This window comes from Rhinoderma darwinii, chromosome 1 (genome assembly GCF_050947455.1).
Source record: "Rhinoderma darwinii isolate aRhiDar2 chromosome 1, aRhiDar2.hap1, whole genome shotgun sequence".
NCBI lineage: Eukaryota > Metazoa > Chordata > Amphibia > Anura > Rhinodermatidae > Rhinoderma > Rhinoderma darwinii.
Window position 1 is genome coordinate 276100063 of NC_134687.1, and position 20931 is coordinate 276120993.

The following is a 20931-nucleotide window of genomic DNA, read 5'->3' on the forward strand; positions in this document are numbered from 1 at the left end:
TAATTAATAAGATATATTACAAAGGTTCTTATATGCGTACTATTGATTTATGCAAAGTTGGTTGAAAAGTTAGTCACAATTTAATTACTTCATAATGATTTATGATGGTGCGTTAAAGAGGCTCGGTCACAACATTATAAGTGCCCTATATCCTATATAATGTGATCGGCGCTGTAATGTAGATAACAGCAGTGTTATTTTTTTTAAAAAAAACAATCAATTTTGACAGAGTTATCACCTATTTTAGATTTATGCTAATTAGTTTCCTAATAGACAACTGGGCGTGTTTTTACTTTTGACCAAGTGGGTGTTGTAAAGAGAAGCGTATGACGCTGACCTATTAGTGACCAATCGGCATCATACACTTTTCTCCATTCATGTACTCAGCACATCATGATCTTGCGAGATCACTATGTGCAGCCACTTACTCACACATTAACGTTACTGAAGTGTCTTGACAGTGAATAGACATTCCTTCCAGCCAGGACGCAACGTCTATTCTCAATCCCGATACTTCGGTAACGTTTGTGTGGGACTTACAGCACAGCACATCGAGATCACGCCTTGCTGTCATTTACAGCGAGATCTCGCGAGGGGCCCGGGGGCCCCCAGGTCTGCCAATTAGAATTCCTGTGAGTTATACACGGACAGGCATAATACACATAATACAGAAATATTGCAGTGTGTTATAAAAGCAACCAAACGATCGTGTAGTAAAGTCCCATAGTGTGAAAAAAAACAAAAAAATAAAAGAAGTAAAAAAAGTAGTTTAAAGAGGACATGTCACTAGGTCCTACAAAGTGAGTTAGAGACATAGCGTCTATTAGGTGAGCGGTGATTGTCCTGTACTTGTGTCCCCCCTTTTCGCTAAGCTACGGACCCCTCTATATTTAGCAACAAATATGGAAGTGACTCGCTGGCTAGCCAAGTGGGATTGGCAGCCAGTGATTCTCAGTGGGCTATCATCGCGTGAGTCAGTCTTCAGCCAGCGTGGTCTCACGTGATGACACTTGCTGAAGACTGTCTTTAGGAAACAGCCTCATGCTGATAGATCAGAGGCTCAGTGGTAGCTCCGCCCACTGAGAATCGCTGACGGCCGGACCCACTTGGCTAGCCAGCGAGTCATTTCCAGTAACTCAGTGAAGGGGGGGGGGACACACACACACAAGTACAGGACAAACACCGCTGGAATCAGAGACACAGCGGCTATTAGGTGAGACTGAGAACTCACTTTGTAGGACCTATTGAAAGGTCCTCTTTAACCCCTAGGCGCACCAGGACGCAACTGTACGTCCCTGCTGCCAGTGTCTTAGCGCACAAGGACGTACAGTTACTGAGTTTTTCCCGGTGCACACTGTCGGCGACAGTGTGCACCGGGAACCGGGAGGTCAGCTGTCGCCGACAGCTGACACTCCACTCTTGCCGACCAGCGGTCCTTTGCCGCTGGTTTCGGCGAATGAACCCCTTAAATTCGGCGATCGGGTGCAATCGCAGAATTTTGGGGGTTTCTAACATATCAGCAGACCCCGGTCCGAAATCGCGGGGTTTGCCGATAGTATGGCAATGTGTCTGCCATGGACGGAAGCCCATCAGGACCAACCTTCGGCTGGTCCTGATAGGCTTCCTGTCAGAGTGACAGGAAGTCACTGTGTCGTTCCCGATGAACACTGTCGGCGACAGTGTGCATCGGGAACGTGGAGATCAGCTGTCCCCGACAGCTGACACTCCAGTGTTGCCGATCAGCGGCTCATCGCCGCTCATTTCGGCAATTAACACGTTACATGCGGGGCTCGATTGCAATCTCCGCATGTAGGGGGTTTGTAACACATCAGCAGCCCCCATTCAATTGTGGGGGCTGCTGATGCTTGTGATGGCATCCGGAGGCCAGGCAACGGCCTCCGGGTCTGCCATGTAGGGAAGCCTATGAGGATCAGCCTCTGCTGATCCTCGTAGACCAACTGTCAGAGTGACTGTGACGTCATACTGACAGTTGGAATACGTTACACTACCTAAGTAGTGTAATGTATTCTAGCAGCGATCAGAGCTGCAGGTCAAAAAAATAAAAGTGTAAAAAGTAAAAAAGTTAATAAAAATGTTTTATAAAAGTGTAAAAATAAGTTTGTTTTCCTATAATAAGTCATTTATTATAGGGAAAAAATGAAAACGTTAAAAAAAAGTACACATATTTGGTATCACCGTGTTCGTAACGACCCAAACTATGAACCTATAATGTTAATTTTTCCGCACGGTGAACGCCGCAAAAAAAAAACAAACGGAAATCTATGTCAGCATCGCTATTTTTTTGGTCACCACCCCTCCCAAGATATAGAATAAAAAGTGATCAAAAAAGTCGCATTTACCCCAAAATAGTACCAATAAAAACTACAACCCGTCCCGCAAAAACAAGACCTCCCTCAGCTTTTTTGACGAAAAAATAAAAAAGTTACGGCTCAGAATAGCGTGTCTCAGAAAATAAATTATTTTATAGAAACGTCATTTTATTGTGCAAACGCTGCAAAACGTAAAAAAAACTATACACATATGGTATCGCCGTAATCGTACCGACCCGCAGAATAAAGTAAAACGTAAGTTATTGCGCACGGTGAACGCTGTAAGAAATCGTTGTTTTTTGGTCACCTTAGCTTTAAAAAAGATCCTGTGGGGTCAAAATGCTCACTATACCCCTAGAAAAATTCCGTGAGGGGTGTAGTTTCCAAAATAGGGTCACTTTTGGGGGGTTTCCACTGTTTTGGTCCCTCCGGGGCGTTGCAAACCCGACATGGCACTGAAAACCAATCCAGCAAAATCTGCGCTCCAAAATCCAAAAGGCGCTCCTTCCCTCCTGAGCACTGCTGTGGGTCCAAACATCAGTTTACGACCACATATGGGGTATTGCCGTAATCGGGAGAAATTGCTTTACAAATGTTGGGGTGCTTTTTCTCCTTTATTCCTTGTAAAAATGAAAAAATTCTATGTTTCCACAGAAAAATAGGTGATTTTCATCTTCACAGACTAATTCCACTAAATTCTGCAAAAAAACTGTGGGGTCAAAATGCTAACTATACCCCTAGAAAAATGCCTTGAGGGGGTGTAGTTTCCAAAATGTGGTCACTTTTGGGGGGTTTCGACTGTTTAGGTACCACAAGACCTCCTCAAACCTGACATGCTGCCTAAAATATATTCCTAAAAAAAGGAGGCCCCAAAATCCACTAGCTGCTCCTTTGCTTCTGAGGCCGGTGCTTCAGTCCATTAGGACACTAGGGCCACATGTGGGATATTTCTAAAATCTGCAGGACCTGGGCAATAAATATTGAGTTGTATTTCTCTGGTAAAACCTTCTGTGTTACAGATTTTTTTTTTTATTACAAATGAATTGTGGCAAAAAAAATGAAATTTGTAAATTTCACCTCTACTTTGCCTTAATTCCTGTGAAACGCCTAAAGGGTTAAAATACTTTCTGAATGTGGTTTTAAATACTATGAGGGGTGCAGTTTTCAAAATGGGGTGATTTATGGGGACTTTCTAATATATTAGGCCCTCAAAACCACTTCAGATCTGAACTGGTCCCTGAAAAAATGGCCTATTGACATTTTCTTGAAAATATGAGAAATTGCTGCTAAAGTTCTAAGCCTTGTAACGTCCTAGAAAAATAAAAGTACGTGAAAAAAAAGATGCAAACAAAGTAGACATATGGGGGATGTTAAAGAGGCTCTGTCACCAGATTTTGCAACCCCTATCTGCTATTGCAGCAGATAGGCGCTGCAATGTAGATTACAGTAACGTTTTTATTTTTAAAAAACGAGCATTTTTGGCCAAGTTATGACCATTTTTGTAGTTATGCAAATGAGGCTTGCAAAAGTCCAAGTGGGTGTGTTTAAAAGTAAAAGTCCAAGTGGGCGTGTATTATGTGCGTACATCGGGGCGTTTTTAATACTTTTACTAGCTGGGCGCTCTGAAGAGAAGTAACATCCTCTTCTCTTCAGAACACCCAGCTTCTGACAGTGCAGATCTGTGACGTCACTCACAGGTCCTGCATCGTGACGGCCACATCGGCACCAGAGGCTACAGTTGATTCTGCAGCAGCATCAGCGTTTGCAGGTAAGATCGACTTACCTGCAAACGCTGATGCTGCTGCAGAATCAACTGTAGCCTCTGGTGCCGATGTGGCCGTCACGATGCAGGACCTGTGAGTGACGTCACAGGTCTGCACTGTCAGAAGCTGGGCGTTCTGAAGAGAAGAGGATGTTACTTCTCTTCAGAGAGCCCAGCTAGTAAAAGTATTAAAAACGCCCCGATGTACGCACATAATACACGCCCACTTGGACTTTTACTTTTAAACACACCCACTTGGACTTTTGCAAGCCTCATTTGCATAACTACAAAAATGGTCATAACTTGGCCAAAAATGCTCGTTTTTTAAAAATAAAAACGTTACTGTAATCTACATTGCAGCGCCTATCTGCTGCAATAGCAGATAGGGGTTGCAAAATCTGGTGACAGAGCCTCTTTAACTAGTAACTATTTTGTGTGGTATTACTATCTGTTTTACAAGAAAACATTTACATTTAGAAAATTGTAATTTTTGCAAATTTTTGCTAAAATTTGAAGAAGTTTTTCACAAATAAATATTGAATTTATCGACCAAATTTTTTCACTAACAAAGTACAATATGTCACAAGAAACAATCTCAGAATCGCTTGGATAGGTAAAAGCGTTCCGGAGTTATTACCACATAAAGTGACACGTCAGATTTGAAAAAATCGGCTGTGCCACAAGGCCAAAACAGGCTGCGTCCTAAAGGGGTTAATAAAGCTACTAATAAATATATGAAAATCCACTTTTTTCACTTACAAAATGCTTTATTATAAAAAAAAAAACACGATCTAAAAAATGGTGAACTAAAAAACAATGTTTTTTGTTCATTCTGCCTTCCAAAAAATGCAATAAAGAGCTATGAAAAAATGTTGTATGTGCCCAAAAAGGTACCAATAAAAACTACAAGTCATCCTCCAAAAATTAAGCCCTCATACAACTACGTTGACAAAAACATGAAAAAGTTGTGGCTCTTAGAATATGGCAACAACTGAAGTTTGGTATCGCTGTAATCGTAACAACACGCAGAATGAAGTTATTATGTTATTTATACCACACGGTAAATAACGTAAATTTAAGACGCAAAAGAAAATGGCGAAATTTCTGTTTTTTCCCATTAGCCCCCCAATTTCTTCTTTTTTTTTTATTATAAAAGTTAATCAATAAATTATATTTACCTGAAAATGGTGACATTAAAAAATACAACTTGTCCCGCAAAAAACAATCCCTCACACGGCTATTTCCAAGGCAAAAGAAAAAAAGTTATGGCTTTTAAAATGTGACAAAAAATAAATGAAACAAATAAATTAATTAATCACTATATTATTGAGGCCCAAAATAGGCTGGTCTCTAAAGGGTTAATAGCTTAAGAACCCAAGGATTTTTTATTATTTTTTTCCCCATATGTGGAGGAAGGCTAATGGTCTTCATTTCACCTTGGTGTCATTGTTTTGTTTTGTTAGGCCAGGGCTACACAGACTTTTTGTAGCGCTACTGACTGATTTTAACTATAAGGATATGTGCACACACAAAATAAAAAACCGTCTGAAAATACGGAGCTGTATTCAAAGGAAAACAGCTCCTGATTTTCAGCCGTTTTTTTCATCAAACTCGCGTTTTTCGCTGCATTTTTAACGGCCGTTTTTGGAGCGGTTTTTCTATAGAGTCTATGAAAAACGGCTCCAAAAATAGCTGAAGAAGTGACATGCACTTCTTTTTCGCAGGCGTTTTTTTTACGCGGCCGTTTTGAAAAACGGCCACGTAAAAAAGGCCACATTGGAGCAGAACACCGTATTTCCCATTGAAATCAATGGGCAGATGTTTGTAGACGTTCTGCTTCAGATTTTTCAGCCGTTTTTCGGGTCGTTTACGGGCCGAAAAATGGCTGAAAACATTACGTGTGCACATACCCTAAAGCTACAGCTGCAGTCCAAATAAATACATTGAGTTACATGCAATCTTGTGGACTGCAGTGGTCACTCAAGAGTTAAAATCAATCAGTAGCGGTAAAAAAAGTCTAGATATTCGCTAGCGATTTATTTGTAATCATTACAGTGACGTCAAGAGCTCCTCCAGCAAAGGAATCCCGGCCACTGTAGTGGTATCTACAGAGGGCGCCAGGGCACTGTCTACAGAGGGCGCCGCCGCATTATCTAAAAAGGGGCTGCCCATCTCTTGACATTCTTGTGTCTGCCAAACGCTGCCAACTGAGCTGCCAGACTGCATTTAGCGACACTTAAACTGGATTGTTTTAATAAGCACGTGAAGTAAACTCGCAAATTTTATGAAAATTTAAACCGAAATGTATTTGTAAAGGATCTGCCAGACACAGCTTCTGTGTCGACGCCCGTGGGCAGTCGGCACCTGCTCCTATGTCTGTGAGACTGACTCCATCTTCCACCACTCAGGGTGGCAGGCTTAGGAGTGGGAGAGCCTATCACAGCCTGGCCAGACGGAGCTAGCTCACGCCCACTGTCTATTTATACCTGCCTTTCCTGTTCCTCCTTTGCCTGTGATTCTTCTATGCTTGTTTCCTGGCTTGCTGTTAACCGCTTGTACTACTCATCATCTGCTTGTTATTGACCTTGGCTTTCTGACCGCTCTCCTGCTCAGCGTTTTGTACCTCGTTCTCTTCCTGGTTTGACTCGGCTCGTTCACTACTCTTGTTGCTCACGGTGTCTCCGTGGGCAGCTGCCCCATTTCCCTAGCTTCTGTGTACCCTTGTCTGTTTTGCACTTACTGAGCGTAGGGACCGTCGCCCAGTTGTACCCCGTCGCTTAGGACGGGTCGTTGCAAGTAGGCAGGGACTGAGTGGCGGGTAGATCAGGGCTCACCTGTCTGTCTCCCTACCCAGTCATTACAGTATTATAGCAATGTAGTATTATAGTAATGTAGTATTATTATAATAATATAGTATTATAGTAATGTAGTAGTATTGTTATAGTAATGTAGTATTATTGTAGTAATGTAGTATTATATTATAGTAATGTATTATAGTAGTGTAGTATTGTTATGGTAATGTAGTATTATTATAGTAGTTCAAATAACTAATTGATTAACAAATAATTTTGTATTGTATCAAATTTGAAAGTAATGCGGCCTGTCAACTTCACATTTTTCTCTCTCTGTGCGGCCCATTTACCTGGCCGAGTTTGAGACCCCTGCTCTAGACTAATGCATTCCTATAGACAGAGATTAATCTCTCACTACAAAACAAACGTCTAGGTCTAGCCCCAGTCTTACTGTTGGGGTAAAAAAAGGAAATTTCTAGAATTTTTCCTTCTTTGCGGATTCCATCTTCACCTGTGTTCACTTCTATTAAAACTTTGTCTGCGAAAAGGTAATGGGAAACATTTAATAAGACTGGTGTTTCATACGCCAGTTTTAATATAGAGATTCCTAGAGTAATATACGCCTAATTTACTTAGAGGCGCACACCAGCGTCAAATCTACGCCACCTCATAGCTGGTGTAGATTTGCGCCATAACTTACACCAGTTTATTGCAGAAATCATAGTCAATTTGTCTGGCCATGAATGGCCCTGCCCCCCTTCTGCTAAGCTCCACACACTTTTTGTAAAGTGGTGAAAATAGCACAAGTGTCAAAATTTTTACCGTTTACGAGTTTTTCTGATGTAGAAAATGTAATAAGTCCCCCATTATCCTTTTGCGTTGACCTTTCTTTTTATCTGCAGCCTTCTCTAATATTTTATAAAGGTCAGGATCAAAATCATTCTGCCCTGTAGGGTGGATTCATACACAGGGTTTTTAGGAAAAATATGCAATTTTTTCCCCGCATTTTATAGCCAATAAACGCTGCAACCAGATGTTAGCTTAAAGTCAATCGGGAATTATAAAATGCCCAACGAACATGGCGTTTTTTATTTTAACCTGAGGTATTTGGGTATGTGGCGTTTTTCAAAAATCAGAGCAAGCCTAGCTTTGGAGTTTTTGTCCCATAGACCTCCATAGGTTTTTTTTCCTCTTAAAAAATAAAAATAAAAACGCTGTGTTTTAAAAAAAAAAAAACCCATATGTTGCAAAGGGGAAACTTGGAATCACATGATTTGCAATGTAAAAAACGCCACCCAAAATAGAAAAACAACGCAGGTAGTAAAGCACACTATTTTGCAAAAAAAAACGCAGCAAAACAGCAATGAATGAATGTACCATATTTTTTTTTTTGGTTTAAGGGTTTGCAGAACGGAATTGCTGCGTTTTTCCCGTCCAGAATTGGGGATGCAAAATACTCAGCAGAATGCAGTAGCAGCAAAGTGGGTGTGAATAAGCAAATGTCATTCACACGCTGCGTAAAATTTCAGTCCTGAAATTAACCTGCGGTGCGTATTCTTCGTTCCGCAACATGTTAATTCCTGCTGCGGAAAGAGGACAGAATTGCTGCGTTTTTCAGGATATGTCACTACCTCAAAGACTTGGAAAAAATGCAAAATCAGCACCATTTTCTGCAGTAAAAAACGCAGGAAACGGTGCGTTTTTTTTCGCAGAGGAAATTTTCTGCAGCGATTCCGTTACGTGTATACAAGCCCTAATTATTTTTACTAGGTCACCAAAAATTACAAGCCATGCTTCAGCAATGCTTTCTGAATGAGAAAATGAAAATACAATGATAATTAATTATGGTACCAAAAAACATTTTGTATTTTTCCAAAAACAAAAACTTTTATGGAATTGCCCTAACCCACCCTCCCCCTTCCCATCCAGTGCTCATCCACACGTAATGGAATTACTGCGTATTTTCCATCCGGAAAATACGCAGCAGAATACAGTAGCAGCAGAGTAGGTGAGAGTTAACAAATCTCATCCACACGCTGCGTAAAATTTACGCGCATAAATTCACCTGCTGTGCGTATTTTTCGTACTGCAGCATGTCAATTCCTGCTGCGGAAATCAGCATCTCCCAGCATTGAAAAAAACGCAGCAAACACAGGAAAAAAAACCGCAAGGAATGGTGTGGAATTGCTGCAGAAATTGTCTTACATGCAGACTAGCCCTTAAGCTACATGCACACGTTGAGTATTTTGCTGCAGAAAATATGCAGCAAAACCGCAAGAAATTCACAGGAAAAAATGCACCCGGAGGTGCGTTTTGATGCGTTTTTCGGTAAATCGCAGCGTTTTCATGCCCCGGATTTCTGTAGGACTACATGGGTTTGTATTTGATTTTTTCCCTCCCCGCTTTCCAAGAGCCATAACTTTTTTATTTTTCAGTCAATAGAGCGGTGTGAGGGCTTATTTTTTGCGGGACGAGCTGTAGTTTTTATTGGTACCATTTTATGGTACATACAAGTTTTTGAGCACTTTTTATTAAATTTTTTGGTAGAGCTGAGGTGACCAAAAAACAGATTTTTACCGGTTTTAATTCTTTATTTTTCACAGCATTCACCGTGTGAGTTAAATAATGGTATATTGTAATAGTTTGGACTTTTACAGACACAGCAATACCAATTTTGTGGGTTTTTTTTAGATTACTTTAGAGAGAAAAACTTGAAAAGGGTTTTTTTTTGGGACTTTAAATATTTATTACATTTTTTTCACTAATAGTTTACTTTTGTTTTTACACATTTTATTAGTCCCCCTAGCGGACTTGAACCAGCAATCATTAGATCGCTGGTTTTAAACACTGTAATACTAATGTATTGCAGTATGTCATTTTTAAAGGCTCCTGTAACAGCGCGATCGCTGTCCATTAGTCCCGGGTGTCAACTGTAATATACAGCTGACACCCGCAGCGCATGAGCCCGCTCCATACATTAGCCCCCACACCACAACATGCTATTAAGTTGTGGTGTGCGAAGGGGTTAATGCGCAGCGGATGGTGCAGAGTGAAAATTTAAATTTTCCACTGATATGCCATTTTAGTGCACGATATGTTGTGCCCAGTTTGTGCCACTGAAGACAAATACCTCATAAAATATTAACCGGGTTCTGTTTTTTTTTTTTTTTTTTTTCATATTCACATTTTTTATTGAGTTTCAATACACACAGATACAGAACACAGTAGAGGGAAGGCCTCCATACACTAAAGGAAAACAACAAATAATGCCAAAGCCCAAAACAAAAAAGTGTGCATCACATCCCAGTACAAAGGACATTATTCATTATACAGCAGCAGCATTACTGAGCCTTAAAAAAAAAAAAAAAAAAAAAAGGAGCACTGCAAAGGGTGAAACATAAAAATAACAATTCAGACTCCTATACATCAGAAGGTACAATGAGGCCAATGAGGAGGAGAGGCACATTACCCTAGACAGGGGAAGAGAAAGGGAAAAAAAAATCCCGGAGAAGGGGGAATGGAAAGGAAAGGAGGAAAACATGGGAGCCTGGACTCCATTTCAACCGGGTTCTGTTTTTACAGCGATCTGCGTTATTCGGGGAATAACGGCGATCATGTGACCGGGGACCGGACAAAACGGTCCTCGGTCTGTACTCCGAGGCCTCAGCTACCTCCATAGCTGAGTACACGGAGTTTAAGTGCCTCCCGGGTGCGCTATCCTATGCCAAATCGCTGCCGTGAAAAGGCAGCGCTCTCGCATAAGTACCCTTAATGGCGCCGTGAAAACACGTGTAGGCGGTCATTAAAGGGTTAAAAATTATAATTCTATTACTTCCCTGCCCTCCCCATATAAAGTTGCTGAATATTTTGTTGAGAAAATGTATGAGTTTTTTTTTTTTAACATAGTGAAGAGTTTGCAAAAGGAACAATAATTTGTGGAAAAAGATCATCTTAATATGGTGACATTTTCCTGCGAAAAAGAGAACGTGAGTTCCGAGAATGTATTTCTTTTTAGGAGGATTAGATGACAAATTGATACCTAAATAATTTAGCCAATCAAGTTTCCATGTAAAAGGAAATGTATCCCACCATTCTCTGTGGGCCCACCTAAAATCAATCAATTACGCATGTACCATTTTACAGAAAAAAAAACCTTCACACAAAGTATGTGTATGAAGGAGGCCTTAAAGGCAATTGAAGATAGCTTGTTTTTGGATGGTGTGTCGCCAGACCAGAATTTCATCCATAAGGCTGTTCGTGTTCAATTTCATAAAAACGACATCACAGACCTCATAATGAACAGATTCAGCTGAGGAATCTGCTTAGAACCCTGTAGTCATTTTGTGGAGGGGAATAGATTTGACTATATTCTCCTTATACGTCTTAGGCCTGATTTACACGAGCGTGTGCGTTTTGCGCGTGCAAAAAACGCTGCGTTTTGCGCGCGCAAAAGGCACTTGGCAGCTCCGTGTGTCATCCGTGTATGATGCGCGGCTGCGTGATTTTCGCGCAGCCGCCATCATAGAGATGAGGCTAGTCGACGCCCGTCACTGTCCAAGGTGCTGAAAGAGCTAACTGATCGGCAGTAACTCTTTCAGCACCCTCGACAGTGAATGCCGAACACAATATACACCAACCTGTGAATAAAAAAAGACTTTCATACTTACCAAGAACTTCCTGCTTCCCCCAGTCCGGGCTCCCGGCCGTTGCCTTGGTGACGCGTCCCACTCTTGTCATCCGGCCCCACCTCCCAGGATGACGCCGCAGTCCATGAGACCGCTGCAGCCTGTGATTGGCTGCAGCCTGTGCTTGGCCTGTGATTGGCTGCAGCTGTCACTTGGACTTAACTGTCATCCCGGGAGGTCGGACCGGAGTTATCGGTAAGTCAGAACGTCTTTTTTTTTTTACAGGTTCATGGATTTTCGGAGCGGAAGTCACTGTCCATGGTGCTGAACCAGTTTAACGCTTTCAGCACCGTGGACAGTGACTGTCTCCTGACGTCGCGTACCCGAACATTTTTTACCGGTTTCGGTCAAAACGAGTTTGGCCGAACCCGGTGAAGTTCGGTGCGCTCATCTCGAATTTGACACTCCGTTTGGATGTTTGTAAACAGAAAAGCACTGTTTACATTCAGGAGTTTGACAGCTCTTGCGCGAATCACGCAGTTCGAACGGAAGTGCTTCCGTGCGGCATGCGTGGTTTTCACGCACCCATTGACTTCAATGGGTGCGTGAGTGCGCGAAAAACGCACGATTATAGAACATGTCGTGAGTTTTTTTCTGCGCACACGCGCTGAGCGCAATTCACGCATCGTCTAAACTGCCCCATTGACTAATATAGGTGCGTACGACATGCGTGCAAAGCACGCGCGTCGCACGCGCGTATATTACGTTCGTGTAAATGAGGCCTTACTTTTTCAATGATTTTGGAGTTGATGCCATCAGATTTGCTTAGCTCTCGCTAAAGAAGTTGCTACCGCGTTAAGGGCCTTTTACATATGGCGATTATCTTGTGAAATCTCCTAATATAGAGTAAAAGTAGATAGTTGTGGCAGTCTCCCAAGATTTTGTTAATAATCTATTAGCTTTTCGCTCCATTGGATCTTTTGGCCTGGGATGCACCTTCAAAAAAAAAGTGTCTTCTTTATGAATTTTTATGAAAAATGCAGCAATTCCGTTCCGAATTCTGGATGTAAATTTTAGGCACTTTATCCCAGATCTTTGTGCCTTCTGGGTCAAAGGGCAGTCTGTTGTTGAAAATCCCTGGGACTCCTAGTCTTTTCTCCGGTTCTTCCATAACTATTTATTTCAAGTTCTTATTTATGGGAAAAAACTTTTATTTTCCAAGATCTAAGACCCCCAAATATTTCTCCTTAAATCGATCTTTGACGACAAATTTCAAAATTCATGGTACTGCCTTCAAAAGACTCCGAAGTCTTTCGCAGAAAAATAATATCAAATGTTAATTGTTCTGCCAGCATGACCCCTGTAAGCATTTAAACAGATTTTTAACATGAAAATGCTAAATCAAATCATGAAAAAAATTATATATCCCCAAAACTTATATCTCCCTTCAGATAGAGCATCATCAAAAACCTGACAAATCCATATACGATGTCTCCATTCATTGTCTTGTGTAAGGGGCAAATGTGCAAGTAGGACGTGGCACAAACTGGAATAGCATGTTAGGAAAATGCATAGTAACTAGTGCTACAGCGATGGAAAACTAGAGTATTAGGCTTTATTCACACATGCCTATTCCACGTTAGTGTGCTGTCCGTTTAAATAACGGACAGCACACTCACTGTTTGCAGAGGAGAAACATGGACGAGAAAAACTGATGCTGCATAGAAACAACACGGACGCTATATTTTTCAATAAACAGCATGCCTATTATATTACAGATTTGCAGCGGATTTGTTGCATGTAACACACGCAGAGTTTGCCTCTTTGCGGTAATATCGGTGGCAGATTTTTTTCTGAACCCAGCCTTAGATTATTATATTTATGAAATTAATAAATGACCTATAGGCTGAAACGGCCAAAAACCATTCATGTCCACCACTGCTGGTAGGAAAATGAAACAAAACAAAAATTCTGTATGTAGAAGACAGCATAAAGCAACAAAGAGTAAGACCGTTATATTGTATTTTACAGGTAGTTATATTCGGTTATGAGTATTAGATTCTGGAGACTGGACGCTGATCCAGGGATTTATTCTGATCGCTATATTTGGAGTCGGAGGAATTTTTCCCCTAATGGGGCAATTAGCATCAACCTCATAGGGGTTTTGCCTTCCTCTGGAGTAACATGGTAGGATTATAGGTTGGACTTGGTGGACCTGGGTCTTTTTTCAACTATGTAACTAATATACATGTGACTAGGACACCTATAATAACTTTAAAGTGGTTATGTGGGGACTGAAAAGTATTAGCAGTGTACTCACTGCAGTAGGCGAGTATACTTGCTAATATATATTCCAGTCCCCCGTCACGCTGATTCTGAGATTTTCATAGATTTTTATAGCGCTGGCGAGGGACGGAAAGTCTAGTGGCAGAGTCTTCCTTCATGACGACACGACTCTGTCATGTGACCGGCTCTGCTGTACTCTATGCAGTAGCACAGCAGGTACATAAAGTACTGCGGAGTCGGTCACGCGAAGAAGAGTCGTATCGTCATCAATGTAGGCTGTGCAACTAGACTTCCGTTCCCCTGACAGCGCTATAAAAATCTATGAAAATCTCAGAATCAGCGCGACGGAGGACTGAAATGTATATTAGAAAGTGTACTCACCTACTGCAGTGAGTACACTGCTAATACTTTTCGGTCTCTTGATAGACCCCCTATAGGGAGGTGATGGGGTCAGCAGCAGACATGGAGGATGGTCAAATAACCCTAGAGGATCAATAAACACAGGCATATAAACATAGGGGCTAGGCAGGAGGGTGATAAATGAGCAGGAGGCAAAAGGGGATTGATGGTGCAGAGAAAGGACCACAGCCGTCCTGGCAATCTTCTTACCTCCAGCTCTCCCTCCTGTGAGGACTCTGACCCAGGCACTGCCACAGACTTGTCTCCTCCGTCTATGCAGCCCTTCTAATTTCTGGGTGCTGCCTGTGCAGGACAGCAGGGCGGCTCCCCATGATGCCACACAGGCGCACACATAGAGCCTTATTGGCTTAATGTGGCGGCGTCTGACGTCATTAGGAGCTGGCAGTGCTGCGCTGGCGGCACAGTACAAAAGTACATAATGCGAGGTTCTGAGAACTCAAGCACTCCGTCCTCCAGCTGAAAATGAATTCAGTCTCATGCATAAGAATATGCATGAGGCTGATTTCAAATAGTTTAGAAGCTATTACATTGACGCCTGTAGAGGCATTGTTTCGACCTCTGATGACACTCTTTATATACAAGATGAAACAAACACAGTGAGAGCGACAATAACTGGGATGAGATGGTTACCTGTGATATTAGATGCCTTTTCACAGTGATTCTTCATATCTGTGCAACGAGACACATCAACCTGGTTGGACTGTGCTTCTTTCCACTGATTGGAGTCTGTTTTCTTTGTAGTAGCCACAACAGGATCTTGGCTAATACTAGCCACTGAATTCACGCTGGTTTCAGCAACTTTGTTCCTTCTTATAAGTCCAGAAAGTAGGCTACGGCTCTTAGGTTTGCTGCTGTCGTTATCTGATCTTTCCCCACAGTGCTTCTTGTTGGGATAAGAGATCTATAGTGAACAGCACAAATATTTTTTTTTTTTTACATATAACTATTTAAAAAATAATAATAATAATTAACCTACGCCCATCATCAATAAATAGATCTCCTATAGACTTTAATAAAGACTGCCCGGGCAGCTGTTGCCACTTTTTTTTGCAGAGACATTTTTGGGGATTGGTAAAGTGCCAGTTATCAGGCCTCCACCCACCAGACTAAAGTCTATATGCCATAAAATGCTTTTGTCTCCTTTAACCTACTAAGGACCCAATAAAACTGGAGAAAAAAAAACATAGTACTTTATACATAAATTTTATGTGTAAATATATTCACCTTTATTTTATGTATGGAATGCTGCGCTTTCTTTTTCAGTTTTATTGTCTACTAGGATGCCAGATCAAGAACATTTGATACGGGAACAAATATTTTCATATAAGTTACTGCAAATTTGTACATTTTTTTTTTTTTTTTTAACTACAAGTAGCCACTAAGGCCACTTTCACAGTATTTTGGTCAGTTAATCATCAGTAGTTGTAAGCCAAAACTTGGAGCGGGTCCAAGACACAGAAGAGTTACAAATCTTTCCATTATACTTTTTCTCTTTGTAGGATCCACTCCTAATTTTGGCTTACAAATTATGAAGCAAATACTGACGTGCGAAAGCGGCCTAAGTTTCAGGCTGCAATTTTCATCCATTCATTTTCAGATCCTCTTATATGCAGTTTGCAACCTGCTCCTAGTTTCAGACTTTTCTCATGTGGGCATGTCCATCCCAGTAATACGGCTGGATGTGAGATCTTTAACCCGTTTAGGACACAGCCTGTTTTGGCCTTGTGGCACAGTCGATTTTTTCAAATCAGACATGTCACTTTATGTGGTGATAACTTTGGATTGCTTTTACCTATCCAAGCAATTGTGAGATTGTTTTCTTGTGACATATTGTACTTTATGGTAATGAAAAAATGTGGTCAATAAATTTAATATTTATTTGTGAAAAACACCAAAATTGAGAAAATTTGCAAAAATTAGCATTTTTCTAAATTTAAAATGTATCTGCTTGTAAAACAGATAGTAACACCACACAAAATAGTTACTAGTTAACATTTCCCACATGTCTATTTTATGTTGGCATCGTATTTTGAACGTCTTTTTATTTTTCTAGGACGTTACAAGGCTTAGAACTTTAGCAGCAATTTCTCACCTTTTCAAGAAAATTTCAAAAGGCTATTTTTTCAGGGACCAGTTCAGTTCTGAAGTGGCTTTGAGGACCTTATATATTAGAAAGTCCCCATAAATCACCTCATTTTAAAAACTGCACCCCTCAAAGTATTTAAAACAGCATTCAGAAAGTTTCTTAACCCTTAAGGCGTTTCACAGGAAGCAAAGCAAAGGTTCTATTTACAAATTTCATTTTTTTTGCCGAAATTCATTTGTAATAAATTTTTTCCTGTAACACAGAACATTTTACCAGAGAAAAGCAGCTCAATATTTATTGCCCAGATTCTGCCGTGTTTAGAAATATCCCGCATGTGGCCCTAGTGTGCTAATGGACTGAAACACAGGCCTCAGAAGCAAAAGAGTACCTAGTGAATTTTGGGGCCTCCTTTTTTTTAGAATATATTTTTGGCGCTATGTCAGGTTTCAAGAGGTCTTGTGGTGCCAAAACAGGTTTTTTGCTAAATTTATTGGAATTAATCTGTAAAAATGAAAATCTTCTTCGAGGATGGAACCCCAACATTTGTAAAGCAATTTCTCTCGATTACAGAAATACCCCATATGTGGTAATAAACTGCTGTTTGGACCCACGGAAGGCTCAGAAGGGAAGACGCACCATTTGGATTTTGGAGCGCAGATTTTGCTGGATTGGTTTTCAGTGCCATGTTGTGTTTGCAAAGCCCTGGAGGGACCAAAACAGTGGAAACCCCCCAAAAGTGACACCATTTTGGAAACTACACCCCCTCAAGGAATTTTTCTAGGGGTATAGTTGCATTTTGATCCCACAGTTTTTTTTGCAGAATTTAGTGGAATTAGGCTGCGAAAATGAAAATCTATTTTTCTAAAAATCTTTTTACACGGAATAATGCACAAAAAGAACCCCAACATTTGTATAGCAATTTCTCCATAGTACGACAATACCAAACGTGGTCGTAGTTTTTTTTTTTCATTGGAAATGAATTAACTCTTTCAGGACTGATCCACTCTTTCACGCCCCGCATTCCAAAAGTCATAACTTTTTTATTTTTCCGTCAATAGAGTGGTGTGAGGGCTTATTTTTTGTGGGGAAAGTTATAGTTTCTGCTGACACCATTTAAAGTACCATAAAATGGTTATTCTATATTTTAGGAGGGGTGGTGACCAAAACATAGCAAATCTGCCATTGTTTTTTCTTTCCAGTGTTCACCGTGCAGAGAAAATAACATAGTTTTATAGTTTGGGTCGTTGCGAACGATACCAAAATACCAAATATTTACTTATAACTTGTATTTTTACACTTTTATAAAACATTTTTAACTTTTTTCTTAGTCCCACTAGGGGACTTCAGACCTGCAGCACTGATCGCTGCTAGAAAACATTACACTACTTACGTAACTAACTGTCATTGTGACTCTGACAGTCACTCCGTCAGGAAGCCTATCAGGAAAAAGCCGGGGGCTGGTCCCCATAGGCTTCCATACATGGCAGTCGTGGAGGCCGGTTGCCATGCCAACCATCGGCAACCCCCGCGATCGCATCTTGGGGCTGCAGTTCTGCTACAAACACCTTAAATGCGGCAATCACAATAGATTGCAGCATTTAAGGGGTTAATTGCTGAAATCCGCAGCGATGGACCGCTTTCCGGAAAGAATGGAGTGTCAGCTGTCTGATACAGCTGACCTCTCTTTCACACGACACCGACAGTGTGCACCGGGAACCACTCAGTAACTGTTCGCGCTGATGCGCACAGTAACTTCCCGCCAGGACATACAGTTGCATCCTGGTGTGCCTAGGGGTTAATCCAGGATGCTGCTGACTTTACTAGCTCTCACGTATAAACACTGCTTTATACCGGTACTGATTTCTCTTTCTACAGCCCATGAGAGATCTCTTCTACCTTGTGCTGACAGACACCGATGCTGAATGTGCGATTCCATCCCGCTGCAGAGTGTCCCTGGGTTCTCTCCGTTCTCGCTACACTAAAAGCATGTATGATTTCCCTCTCCCTCCCCCTGTGCTTTCCGCTTTATCTAAACTCTGATACTGTACAGCTTCTGTGATCTGCGCTCTCTGAAGACTTGGATGCTTTGCCATCCTTCTGCACACACTGATCTGCTGTTAATAAGTTCCTGAAGAGTAGTGAAAGCAGATGATAGCCCCCAACAGAAGCAGTGTGCTGATTTATGTCAGAATTTGCAGGACAACCAGCTAGGTAAAGGAGATCGGGTATCTTCACACGGCATATGTTTGAGGCAGAAAAATGCGAAGCTGTTATTGACGGGAAAACAGCTTCTGAATCCAGGCGTTTTTGGAGCGAATTTTGGTGTTTGCAAGCGTATTTTAAAGTATGTTCACACGGCTTATTTTCAGGCGTATTTTGGAGTGTAAAAGGCTCATATTAAATTGAGTGGGGTAGGATGGAAAAAAAATTAAAATACCACCAATTCCTTCGTAGTGTTTTAGATTTTATGACGGTTATTGCACAGTAAAATTACATTTTAACTTCATTCCGTGGATCACTAAGATAACGCCAAGACCAAATTGATATAGTTTTTTCTTTTATGTTTTACCACTTTTTCAAAAGAAAAACTAATTTGTTAAAAGAAAATTTGGAGCGGTGTGAGAGCTGTTTTTTGTGGGGCGAGCTGTAGTTTTTATTGGTACTATTTTGGGATACATATGACTTTTTCATCCCTTATTATTCCAATTTTTTTGGGAGACAAGGTGACCAGAAAACAGCAAACATTTTGGGACTTTTTATGGCTTTGGCTTTCCCCGAGCTGGATAAATGTTAGATTTTAATACTTTAAAGTTCCGTTAGTTACAAACGCGACAATACCAATTATGTTTTCTTTTATTGTTTACATTACCGTTGGATCGCTTATACAATACACTGCAATACTTATGTGAGGACCAAGACTTAATTAAACCCCCAGCTGGCAAGACAACTCAATGGCACCCCACGTTTGCGGGGGATATGGGATGATAGAGGGAGCCACCTCTGTCTAATGACTTTTATGCTTCAGTCGCTATTGACCGCGGCATCTAAATGCTTTAACTGCCAGAATCTAAGTTATTTCCGTCCTTTAGAGCAGGTTATTAGCTATAATATATGGCAGAGTCACCCGCTCCATACTTTCCCCTCCAAAACTATGACATACATGTACGTCAAATGTCGGGAAGGGGTTAAAGACAGTCCTTAAATCTTTCAATGTTGGACAGACAGTCCATACAAGCGGTCAGCTACATTCACACTCAGGGCATCACTATAATCCATACAAAAGGGGTACCCTTGTTTTTTTTTTGTCATGTAACAGTAGCACTACTGCTTCGGATTGTTTGGGCACCATAGTAGGCACCATAGTATGCCCACATAATCTCAATGGCGCAATAGTCCGTTGCTGCACTGATTGACTACACATTTTAGTGTCAAAGTTGAATTGCCATGAAATTTTTGCATATAATCAACGTTTAATGCAAAGTTACGCGATGGTAGTTGTGTTTCTAAATGAGTAAGTTTTTTATACACGGTATGCTGTGTGCTCTCAAAAAAAAATAGATTTTGGTAACATAGTAGCCTTTTTGAAGTGTGCAGTATATATTTTTATCACATTTGTGGATGACGGCCACATATTGCACGGCCTCTGTTTCTGCATATATTTTTTTAGGGAACACTCTCTTGATGTAGACGTTTGTGATATATATGAACTTTGTACACCTTAACCTATTATTTTTGCATTGCTTGTGTGTGTAAACATCTGCTTGTATGTGAGTTATAGGAGCAAATTTATATTTTTACCCCCTTAATGACCAGCCTATTTTAAACCTTAATGACCAAGCCATTTTTTAAGTTTTTCCATCGTCGCATTCCAAGAGCTATAACTTTTATTTTTGCGTCGACATAGCTGTATAAGGTCTGTTATTTGCGGGACAAGTTGTATTTTTTAATAGCACCATTTTGGGGGACATATTATTTATTGATTAACTTTTATTAACTTTTATTTGGGGGGGAAATAGAAAAAAACCTGAAATTTCGCCACTCTTCTTCGCGTCTTAAATCAACGGCGTTTACCGTGTGATATAAATAACACAATAACTTTATTCAGCGAGTTGTTACGATTGCAACGATACCAAATTTGTATCGTTTTTGTATGTTTTACTACTTATACACAGTAAAAACGCTTTTTTTTCAAAATTATTTGTTTTTGTGTCTCCATATTTGAAGAGCCGTAACGTCTTGATTTTTTCGCCGATGCGGTTGTATGAGGGCTTTTTTTTTGCGGGAAAACTTGTAGTTTTTATTGGTACCATTTTGGAGTAGATGCGACTTTTCGATCACTTTTTATCACATTTTTTTAAAGTCAGTATTCACAGAAAACAGCAATTTTTCCATCGTTTTTTATTAAAAAAATTACGCCGTTCACCGTGCGGGTTAAATAATGTAATAGATTTATAGTCGGGATCGTTACGGATGCGGCGATACCAAATATGTGTAACTTTTTAACTTTATTTTGTTTTTTTAATAGTAAAGCATTTTGTAAGGGGAAAAGCTGGGTTTTTAATTTTTTTTTTCACATTTTATTTTAAATTAACTTTGTTAAACTTTTTTTTCACTTTTTTACTAGTCCCAC

At 40.6% G+C, this 20931-nt stretch overlaps 1 protein-coding gene across 3 annotated transcripts in view; it reads right to left on the bottom strand.

Moving 5' to 3' along the window:
- The window catches only part of YJU2 (YJU2 splicing factor homolog), a 56141-nt gene that overhangs the window by 1062 nt on the left and 34148 nt on the right, over positions 1-20931 (bottom strand). For 2 of the 3 annotated variants that reach the window (XM_075850608.1, XM_075850625.1), the window contains exons 7-8: positions 14846-15116; positions 12283-12869 (exon numbers count right to left, since the gene is read on the bottom strand). In XM_075850608.1, coding sequence (XP_075706723.1) covers positions 12757-12869; positions 14846-15116 — 384 coding nt within the window. In that variant the 3' untranslated portion in view covers positions 12283-12756. Of the gene's footprint in view, positions 1-12282; positions 12870-14845; positions 15117-20931 lie in introns of those variants that run through there. The other variant, XM_075850617.1, reaches the window with a different exon arrangement.